Source organism: Charadrius vociferus, unplaced genomic scaffold (assembly GCF_000708025.1).
Source record: "Charadrius vociferus isolate BGI_N301 unplaced genomic scaffold, ASM70802v2 scaffold303, whole genome shotgun sequence".
Lineage (NCBI taxonomy): Eukaryota > Metazoa > Chordata > Aves > Charadriiformes > Charadriidae > Charadrius > Charadrius vociferus.
In genome coordinates this window covers 891562-903352 of record NW_009647756.1, presented here as the reverse complement: position 1 = coordinate 903352, position 11791 = coordinate 891562, and the positions used below count along the sequence as shown (strand labels likewise).

The window sequence follows — 11791 nt, the reverse complement described above, 5'->3', positions numbered from 1 at the left end:
ACCCAGAGACAAGTATCATTTTATTATGGTAATAAAGGACAGGAGGAATACATTCTCGTGAATTTGTTCCCTTTGAAAACTTGATCTACGAAAAGAGAAAACCATCATGTTTTTAAAGACAGCAGAGTTTAAAATATCCATTTCATATCCAAGGCTGAGTTTAACTGCATGGGCTTTATATTTTGCTAAGCATTTATCCGTAAAAATCATACAAAAATATTTTCTAACATTTGAGAGAATATGCTCAGCCTAGAGATTCACTTATTTTAGTCAGCTTTTTAAAAAAAGGTTGCACCCTAAAAAATAAAGCCACTTTTAGTTACAAACTAAAATACAGGTAAATAAGACTAATTTTATTTAACTTTTTTTTTTTTTTTTAATTATCACTACTGGTACTCTAGTTTGAACAGTACACTAAGTTTGCTCTTGCCTTCTCGCTGTCCTCCCCAGTGCTGGGGACACCTGCCTGAAGCTCATGGGAGGCAGTAAGTCAGTGTAAGATGAAAACCCGCTGCATTTCCCCACTTACCTTGCTTCGATGCGCTGCAATGGAGCTCCTGCATGTTGTCTCTTTTCCAGAGGTGCCGAAATGCCCTCCGAGGTCTAACCCAAGCATTGATCCCTTACACTCCGAGTCAGGGCACTCTGCTCTCCTCACATTGAGCCCCTCTCCTGTCACGGCAAGCAGCCCCCCAAATGGGCTACCATTTGCAAACTCTTCACCATGCACCCCAGGGAGAAAAGTGCCCCTGGGGACTGCTCCCACACCTCTCACAGCCCACTCGGTCATCGCTCCTCTCTTCTACTTTGTGAGCACTGATCAAACCAAGTGTGCTCTGGCACTGGAAGGTTTCTGATCAATAAATTACTCTGTTTTACATGGTTCAAATTTAAGCTTTTATTTGGTTTTTAAATTAAAAAAATAAATTTCGTTATTAAATAGTGGAATGGGTCTAAACTAATGTTTACATATTAATTCACTTGCTTTAGGATACCACCAGAGAAATAATTAAAGTATACCGCCCAGACAAAACTTTCTGTTAGAAAGCTCAACAGTGGCGTAATTCAGTTAAACAGGAAAAACAAACCCCAAAATCTTAATGTTTACAATGAACGTTAGAAGTAAACCTCTGGTTTTAGCGTCATCCAAATCTAGTTTCCACCACAAAGGCAGTCATTGCATTCAGAATACTATACCACAGTGCTAATGTCATCGGCTTCGTCTGGTTTCTTTTGCCTGCTTGGCAGGGATTTCAAGTACTCAAGGTGCCTCCTTGCATCCTCCTGATTTTGCCGGACGTAATAAACCACATATGAGATCACCATGGTGAACCAGCCAAACATGGTGACCAGCATGGCGTAATCGGTAGTCTTTTTAGGAAGGTTGCAGAGGTCAGCATCGTTGGCAGCGTTGAGGAACGGTCTCCCCGCGTGTTCATCCAGGACAGAAGTCTTGCAGATGACGTTGTTGGCCGTCTCGTGGTTGGAGGCCATGCTCCTCAACACCTGCTGCAGCGTGCAGTCACAGTGCCAGGGATTGTTTGCAATTCTGGCTCTGGCCTTTAAGTTGTTGAAAGCGTTTTTGTGCACGCTTTGAATCCGGTTGTCGGACAAATCCAGAGTCTGCAAGGTTTCTGCCACCCCTTTAAAGGCATGTTCATCTATAAACTCAATCCCGTTTTTTGATAAATTGAGGACTCTCAGTTGGTGCAAGTCCTTAAAAATTTCGTTGGGGATCGATGTTATCTGATTGGAGTCCAAATAAAGTAAGACTGTTTCTGGAGGAAGATCTCTGGGTATTTCCTTGAGATTCGCATTGCTACAGCTGACGTTCAGACCTCCGGAGTGAGAACAGAGGCAGCCTTTTGGGCACATACTGGCAGAATGAAAGCACAGTATCATGAGGACAAAACTTTGTAAGAGCAGACACATGGAGAGGGAACGAGTTAACCACAGGTCTACCAAATGCATGCTGGGCTGTCAGCATAATCACACGACCACTTCTTGTTCAGCCAACAGTGGTGGGAAAAGGATCCGCAAAGCTGAAACGTGGCTTCATTTTCTTCAGTGGGATTAGGAAAAAATGACTAACATGTGGGCTTCCTCATGGTCAATACTCTTCTTAGAAGCGCACCTACAGAGAGGAAAGAAAACAAGGTCCTTATACCATAAACTCCAATCCCAATTTTGTTTTCATTGAAAAAAAAAAAAGAAAGAAAATGAAGTCAACATGAAGTGCAACACTACATAAATGCTTTACTATCCTATCAGTGCACCAAAGGATTTATTTAGGTAACTTTTATTAGCATTAATCTGAGTTTAGTACCTAAATCCCCAGCACATTTTTAAGAGGAGAAACTACACTTACTACAAATTGCACAGGTATGGGCTTTAATACTTATTAGAGGAGGCACTGGTTTGTTTTTATCAGACTTTTCTAAAACAGCTATACAAGTAAATTAAATTTTCCCCTTGCTAAAGTAGAAGGTGCATTAATAGGAGCTAAGACCTGGATCTCCAGGAACAGTGACAGGTAAGTGAGGAATTTGTGATGGTTAATGTGAACTTCTCAAAATAATTTATGCTATTTTAAGTCCAAATCAAAGTACTTCAACAAGGAAATATTTTTACTATATCAAGAAACAATACTGAAGTAAACCAAATGCTGCTGCCAAGACACTGCAGTATCCTTGTTTGTTTCCCCCTCCTTCTCTTCTGCTTTTGACTGCTGGATTTCCTGTACCTCCCAGTATTTTGTGAGACACTGCTGTGAGACCCACAGTAATCATTTCTACTTCCAGTTTTGTTGAAAATTGTCTTTTCATTTAACATAGAAAAAAAGAAAGAAATGTAACAATTGCCAAAAAAATCACATACCCCCAACCCAAATGAAACTCACACAAACCTATGTACCAGCTAAACAAAAAAGAAGAAATTGTATTCATGGCATGTAGTTTGCTAATAGAACCTACGAAAAATACTGGTTTTGCTTCTCCCCTCTCAAGTTGGCTTAAAAATAGTAAATATCCAGAAGATTTTCCATTTTCTCCTTTAATTGGAGCACAAATACAGAAGTCTGAAATGCTGACCTATAAGGTTTCAAAGACAACCTCATTTATTTTTTCCCCTATTATGGTAAACTACAAATTTTCTAACCACAACAGGTCCATTTGTTTTAATGTATATGCCCTCTGTCTTTGTAGCAGCTTGGGTATTTGCAGCCTTCAGGCTGTATTTACATATAAATGATCCCACCCCCCCCCACCCCCGAATCCACAGTGTAGTCCACTGAACAATAAAATCCCTGCAGGGAGGGCATGTGTGATTCTACAGGAAAAAGAAGAAATTGCATGGCAATCATTTTTGCCTGCAGAACTCACAAACTAACTGCAGTTTCTGGCACATCACAGTAATATGGATCAGATGTGTCATGCAGTATTTCAAACCCTTAGCTCAAGTTTTATTTAACCCTTTTGCTGAGGCTTTGTATGTCAGTAACCCCACAGAAAAACCCCGAAACATGTACATTATGTGTCATTACTCCACTGCCATGGCTTGGGAATTGCAAAAGCTCAGCACACTCTTGCTGCAGCTACTGCAAAGAGTAGTGGTGTATTACCACTACGCTTCCACTTATCTATGGATCGAGAGAGACGGCCCAGGAACCTAAAGAGAAAGTTTACACTTGGACTCCGTAACACAGAAATCTTCTACTCTAAAGTTAAAAAGAAAGGAAATTGTTAGCAACAAGAAATTGTGAAGTTAAACCTGGAAATGGGAATCATTAAGAAGGGAAGTAAGCCGAGCACGAAAAGCTCCCTAGAGGAAACAGAGGTGGGGCAGCACCTCCACAATCAACACTAAGTCCTGCAGAACCTCTGTGGAAGAAAGTGGGTTTTACGTGACAGGAGCCGCTTGCACTGGCTGCATCCTCACCATTTCTCCCTGTGGCTCTTTGCTCCCTGCAGTACTTGGTCTGCAGATCAGATAGAAATGTGCCACAGAAGGAGACAAGTTACAGAAGTTGTTTTTTCCCCGCCTGCCCAAAAGTGCTAAGTACTTGCTAAAATGTGCAGCCCATTGGGAAGCCAAGCTGGAGCAGCTGCTCCCCCTGGCAGCTCCGGAGCTGGCAATCTGCTCCCCCCTCCCGCAGCCCTGGGACACCCATTCCCTGGAAAATCAGCCACCTAATTTCTCTTCCGTTCATGTTTACGTGCCTCACTACTGTGCTGCACCAAAATTGTAGATGAGTGTTCCAGCTCATCCGCACAGAATAAGCATCTCATCACTGACTACTTGTATACGGTGGCTTTCACCAACGATACTGGAGTCCTACTGCAGGAATGGACAGGGGTGAATGAGCAAAGACCTGAAGTAGATGCTTAATTTTGTAGAAGCGTAAAAATCACACTTTTCTCAGAGTGTGGTGATTACATATCATATTCGCTTCATCACAGGCTAAAAAAATCCCTGCCAACCTGGAATTACACCATGGATCCCGCTGAGTCCTCCACAGCGCAGCTATGCCACCAGAGATCATGTGTCAAAGATGCCCCACGCACCAAAACCAGTGTGTAACGTCTTCATCCCACTGAAGACAAATGAAGCTCTTTAATGTATTAATGTGTCTAGAGCGGAAGAAGGAGCATCATTACAGACTAAGCAGGGAAATGTTTAATGAAGCAATGCCTCTTCAAAAGATGTAACTAAGTAAATGGATAAAGAGGGAGAAAAACTCCCAATGTTTTAAGTTGTTAGAAAGAGCAAATACAAGTTTAAACCCATAATTAACAACCCAGTCAACAAAACTTAGCTGAGCAAGAATAAAGCTCAGCCAATTATCAGTAAATTAACTGGAAGCAACCCAACGGGACTACGCATCAGTCAGGGGAAACAGAGCTTTGTTTACTCCCATAATCAGAATATCTGATCCAAGGGATACCTAAGTTTTGAGTTTAACCGACAAACTTACAGCAACAACTTTGTTGACTCACAGGCATCCTAATGACTGCAACAAGAGAAAAGAGAACTAGGATCTGCACATTTGTAATGCCAAAAGGAAGACTTTTGGCCTCTTGAGCATCTATGTAATTTTCTCTGCTTGGAACACAATAAATAAAGAAGGTGACAAAGTTGGTATAAAGACAAGGGATATATACCAGACAGAGACATTAAAGACTACAGAGAAAGGGATGGAAGACACAGAATTAAAATAAATATATGAATTAATTAGAAATCTGCAAATAAAGAAAAAAAGAAAAAAATGAAAAAGTAAATGAAAGCACAGGGAAATGACAGTAATACTACAAGGACAGGTAACAGCATGGTATAAAAAGGCTTTTTGTGTACTTTTCTAAAATAAAAGTACAAACACAGAAAACCTAACGTACAAGTCAAATATTGCAGGGCAATAAAACTACAGAGGGAAGATCGCACAAAAGAATTCTTTACAGTCTTGCAATTTAAACTGGTTTTCAAGCTTTCCTCTTCTCATGCTCCCCCAAGACCATTCACTCAGTACAAACATCCAACACGGTAGGAAAATGTACAAACCCTGAAATCCTCAAGGAAAGCAGATTTGCTTTTAATAGACAGTGAGTTTTCTACTGAGCTTCAGGTGTCAGGTACTTGTGGGTATTTGCCTTTCCAGCACGCAAGGTGCGGAGACTGTATCTTAGCACATGAATGCAATACTACTAAATTAGGAATCTGATTAATAACTCCTCCCCACAAGAAATGAGTGATGTAAAGAAGCATTAGTGCCTCCAGCTACTGACCTAGAAAACAGGGCCTGCAGGCTTAGCCAAGTCACACAGGAAGTCCACTACAAAACTACGTGCAATATTAATTTATCCTGTTGTGTCTTCAAAGCAAGATACAGGAGGACAGGAAATCCTATAACCGTCCCACAGAAGAGCATAAAAACAACGCAGACTGAGACTTCTTGTTGTTTAGGGCAATGCTAAGACAACAAAAGATGCATAAAAAAAGCATCAATCACATATATAGTTAAAGATGTCTGACTTAACAAAAGGGGAAGGGCAAGGGGAGGTAAAAGTCATTTCTCCTGTGGTATAGAGACGTTCAGAGTCCACACGGCAGCTCTTCAGTCATTACCCAAGTGCTCACACATCTGTGAGCAGCTCCTCACTGGCCTCCACACAGCCTCTGCCCCCATAAAAAGTCAGAGTGGAGCAGCTGCCAATCCCTTGCACTTGAAGGCCAGCCACTGCTCCCAGAGGACTCGAAAGCAGAGACTAAAATCAGCCTTAAGAGCTATTCTGCCTATGGTATTTCAAACACACGCAAAACCCCCTGTATGATCAGGAACAGCTTCCATCTCCATCAAGACAAAGTCAGCGAAGCCAGTCAATGATGGTCTTTCTGGAAATTTGTATTTTCCAGAAGGGAGAGAGAGAGATTTACTCCCTGCTTCTTCATCAGATGCCTTCTCCATACATTGTGCATCTAGATTTCAGTAGGGTGCTCCAAAGATTACCTTCTAGCACTCCAAAAATTTCCCGTGACAGCCCAATATCTTCATTCAAGTCGCTCCAATATCACGCTGCTTTTGCTTGGAATTTCACCTGAATTCTGAGACATTTTCAGGTGAAATTCCAAATGTTTCTGTTGAGGAGAGATCCAGAACATCACCCTTTTCCTGATGGTTATTCATCAAGCAAGATCTCACATGATAAAGACAAAACCATGACCCAATGTATTTAATACAAATGTCTTTATGGGATTATTCCTGTCCTAAATCACAGAAAAATGAAGTCTGTAGAACAGGATCACACAGGTCCACACCAGCATAAGACCCCCAGACTCACACACAGCATCATCACTCGTCTTGCTTGTGATCAAACACTGATGGGAAGAATCAGCAACTGCTCTCTGAAGTCAGCACCACGCTGGCCTTCACTGGGTCACAGATTGTAAGAATTCTTCAGCGGCAAGAGACAGGGGAGGATTTCTAATTTTTATTGTTGTTATCATTCACAAACAAACAGAAATGGAAAAATGGAGAAAGATATGATCCTAAAAAACATTCTTGTTCCCTGAGACAACCAGCACAGGCACTGTGCAGAATGCAGTCTTCTAGCAATAACAACAAAATCTAGCTACAAAGAGTTTTCACTGCTGATCTCTTATGCCAGGTGATATTTCCATCTCATGCATGATCATCTGTGCAGATTCCATAAGCTAAATTATGTCTTCACTGGCATTTGAGCAACTACACCATCCTCTTGCCATGTGCAAAGAGAGCTGCATGGCACACGTCTCGCTCTGAAGGAAATTCAGTGATAGCAAGTCCATTTTCCCTATCAATAATGCAAGGTACTAGAATAATCTCTCTTCTCCTCAAAGCCAGATGCTTTGATGTAGAAGACTGCATTTGTTATTAGCAATGTCAACAGGGTCACAGCTAACTAGAGATGGTCAGCATCCACACATACAGTTTGTATTTGTGGTTACTGAAGGTGCCACGATTAGAGAGGAATTTTTTGTTGCTACTGTAACTTATGTGCTTAAACGAGCAAGCAAGAACGGGAAGGGGCAAAAGGAAGAAGCCAACAGATCAGCCACAGGGGGTGGCCTGTTGGCTGCGTCACGACTGCACTCAATCTGTCTGGTCTGTCACTTTTCAACTTCCAGAAAAATTGGAAAAAATTGTGCACAACCCAGCTTCCTAAGAATGTGGATCATAGGGCCCTGGCACACAATTCACCTGCTCAGCCATACCACGCTTCTGATGATGTACAGCTGGAAAAATTAAATGACCTTGCTACTAACTTTATGTACAGTACCTGGATAAGTGCTCATTTGTATAAAGATCCCAAATGGCACTGCAGCGCTCCATGCTCCTTGGGATCACAGAGTGCCCACAAACATCACTGTTTTTTAAGGCAATACCAAAGGTGTCCTTGTGAGAAACTGCTGGCCCTCCACATCAGAGACGGACTGCACGTGTCGAGGTGCCCCCCATCCTCCTCACGTATAAACCATATGACTCACAAATCTGTAAGCTGCTTGTATTTGTGTACACATCTCTATTGTCTTAAAATGAAACGCTCAGCTTCAGCTGTGGATGCAATAAGCCTTCGAGAGATCCCTAAAAAATCAGTTCAACTTTTCAAGCCCAGTTTAAGCAAACTCCTAACCTTCAGAGTAACAACGTTCTTGCGTGCAAACAGCAGAAGTTTCATACAGAATTAGAAAAGCCCAGGAAATAAAGACTCCTACGGCGCTCTTTTTTTAGACATCCTTTAGAGCAAACTTGCACTTTGAATAAATATTAAAATTTTATAAGTTAGAATCCATTAAAAAGGAACACTGTAAAAAGATCATGGTTTTATCTGACTTCCAGACAATTACTGAGATTTTCTATAGTTTTGAAACTGACATTATTATTACTTTTTTTTTTCCTCTTTAAGACATTGACTATGTTGGTATATAGAAAAGATGCTCATTGATAAATCTAGTCTCCTATTCTCTATTAAACTAGGTCTTAGCTTTGCCATATTGAACAATTTTGCTTTCAATGAGGTTTAGCAAATTACCCACTCTTCATCCTGTAAGGCCTCTTCTGTTACAGCACACACACAGACTTGCCTTGCTCTACACATCCATAAAGAGCTGCATTTTGTCTTTCTACTCCTTTTTTTTTCTTTTGCCATTGTCATAAAAGTCCATATACTAGTTTATCTCGAAAAATATTACATTGTAATGACTATTGACAAGACAACCATAAGTTGTAGACTAAAGGCTAAAATTCACAGGTGATTAGCCCACCCGAAAAGTCCAGTTGGCTAAAGGACTGAGGACAGGGCAATTTTACCTGAACCAAAGAAAGAGGTTTGCCACCGCTACTCCCAAAAAACTGTAAATGGAGTATTTACAAAGGATCAAAACAGGGAAGATACCCATGTGAAGAACTATTTCCATACATCCCATCCTTAATCAATCTTATACTACCGGTTAGTACAGACCTTCCAGTAAGTTATACATCGGGTTGTCCTGTAAATCTGTGTGCCATGTTTGAGAGCAGCTGAGCCTCTGGAGGCCAACAGAGTCTGTGCACACCGCAGGAAAAAACTCCATGAAATCCTGCCTGGGTCCTCCAACACCTGCAGGCTGAATCTGACCACAACTGTTTAAAAATACAAAAAGACTGATGTAAAAATGTTTACTCTCCTTCTTCTACATCTTACTCTAAATCTGTTCCAGGATTTAAACAATGGCTCAAAAGTGACAGTGTCAAAATAACAGTAATAATAAAATAAATTAAAAAAAAAATTAAAAGGTTATTTTGTTCACTTCCCTATGGACATATCATAAAACTACACCACAGCAACGTGATTGACTGAGTGGGTACTGAGCTTGAAAGTGAGGATACCCGTGAGCTGGAGCTGAGCAGGAACAGCAGGACCCGAAGGAGAACACAGCAGCCGCATCTGATCTCTGTGCTGTCTGCACACTACAGAACAACAAATTTCATGGGTACCAAGTGAATTCCTCCAGACAAACACAATCATCTGAAACAACGCCGCCTGTGTACTGTCAGTGGTGAAGGCACCGCAGCTAAGGGAAATCTCACTAGCTGCACATACAGACTCCAAGTTGGGCAACTCGGCCCTCTCTGTGGCTCTGGGACACCGTCAAGAAATTCAGTTTAGCAGATGAACCAAGAGTCTGGTTTCGAGCATCAGGATCCAGGGTGCCGGCAACCTCTGTCTATCACGCAGCTCTCCCTGGCAGCCCTCAAACGCGGCGCGGCTGCCTGGCTGCGTCGCAGCACAGCTACCTTGAAGGTAAGCAGTGAAAATGCTACAAGGCACCAAACCAGAGAGGCGCCAAGAGCTGCTTGCAAGGTGCCAGGTGATTTAAATTCCCAGATGAATGTCTCCGGCAGTGGAAGATTTTCAGGATCTCAGAACACGGCAAGATGAAATCCTAAAGCAGTAAGAGGAGAAATTAATAGAAGCCAACAGCAAATGAGGTGGGAAAAAGGGGGTGCAAAAGATCACTGATTCAATGAATAATTGAAATGTCATGATTAATCAGTGTGAGCCTGAACTCCAATTACATAACGGATTCATTATCTAATGAAACACCAAATGTACTCAAACTATAATATTCTTGCCCAAGACAGGACTCAGAATGCCAGTCGACATTTTGTTCCCAAAAAACTTCCAGTATAGACATCCTTCTATCAACTGCTCATGGCAAACCTCTTCCAGTCGCAGAAGCAAACTGTGTAGGTAAACCTTCACAGATCTTAAGCTACAAATACCCTCTCTTAACAGTAACGGAGTAATACAATGGTTGAGGAGAGCCAAATGAACATTTAAGCTATAATTACTTTCTGATTGTGAGATCACTGAATGTATCACTCCTTATTACAGATTAACAGCTTACTTAATTATACTGTGTGGGCAAATGAATCAGCACTTTAAGACTGATGGGTTGGGTTCACGTTAAAATATGTATTTGACTTTTCTCCCTTCTCATCTCAAGCCAGGAACTATTTTATAACTCTCAGCTGATAAATAATTATGTGAAGCTTAGCAGATATAATAACCGATCAACGACAGAAAAGTATTACCAATTATCTCCTATCTTTCCTACGATGCTTTGCTCTTGGATGCCTTCTGTGGCAACAAATTTCTTGGAATGAAATCTGATATGCTTGATGGAAATTAAAGAAACAGCTGACATGGATGCTCTTAGACCTCTCTTTCAAGCCCTAACAAAAACTGAATCACTTGGTTTTTTAGATGTTCAGTGCTGTCTACTTTTCCCAGTTATCTCCTGCATCCCCTTCATATGACTTAGACTACAAAAGGCTCCCATCCCTTCCCTGAGCAATATACCCTGCTGGGAAATATAAACAACATTTTCTATGCGTATCTATGCCATTTGAAAAAGGAAACAAAACATTACATACACTTACAGTGCATATGTAACGGCAATATGAAGTAAGTTAAAAATGAAAGGCGTTAAGATATAAGATAAATACCATAATCTCTTGAACATCATTTATCACTGTGCTTGCAAGAAATTGGCTTGACAATCCATAGAAGAATGAACAAAGGCTGAAGATACACCAGTTACTGCTCAGCAAACACATCTGCAAAATGGATTTTTTACCACTATATAAGAACCACATTACAGACGCTAAAGGGAAATGTTCCAACAGAGACAAATGACTGTCTGTAAAGAGTTCTCCAAAGCCATATAATTTTTTTCTAGATTAATTATTAGCCTGCATTAGAGTCAGAAACATTTTTAGAGTTTGGGATTATATGCTACTGAATCTCAGTCACATTTTCTGAGACAACATCAACAACCATTCTGCTTGGCAAGAAAACCCTTTCCAGCAGCAGCTGAGTCAATCCTCCATATGATCTATACTAGAAAAAAATATACTCTGAAAGCTTAAAATAACCTGAAGGGAAAATACTTTATCTTCCTTGGGTAAAGAGACCCAGACTAAAGTCTGTTCTAAAGTCTGGTTATGAACTGAATGCCTAGGAGCCTTTCAGGATTAGGCAATGGTTTTCAATAAATCTGATAGAATCCAATGGAAAATGTTTTTAACATGAAAGGTCAATTTCACAGTATTTGCTGATCTGTTTTTCTCCCACATTATAAAATAACATGACCAAAGCGAAAAAGACAAGTGCTTGGTTGGAACCATACCCCGACTCTTTCCAGTAGCTAATGATGGATGCTCCTTCAACTTAATTCTGCAGTACTATATCAGAGAAAATGTCTTCTTGATCTCAAG

General features: G+C 40.9%; 1 protein-coding gene across 1 annotated transcript; it reads right to left on the bottom strand.

Annotated features, from left to right (window-relative positions):
• Positions 1-873: 873 nt before the first annotated feature.
• Positions 874-2129, bottom strand: LRRC3B (leucine rich repeat containing 3B). Its single transcript, XM_009882160.1, has one exon. It carries the CDS (start codon positions 1969-1971, stop codon positions 1192-1194), a length of 780 nt encoding a protein of 259 aa, XP_009880462.1. The 5' UTR covers positions 1972-2129; the 3' UTR covers positions 874-1191.
• Positions 2130-11791: the final 9662 nt, after the last annotated feature.

Bases quoted from the DNA above. Each gene is read 5' to 3' on its own strand.
- LRRC3B (XM_009882160.1), bottom strand. From the start codon at position 1,971: ATGCATTTGGTAGACCTGTGGTTAACTCGTTCCCTCTCCATGTGTCTG.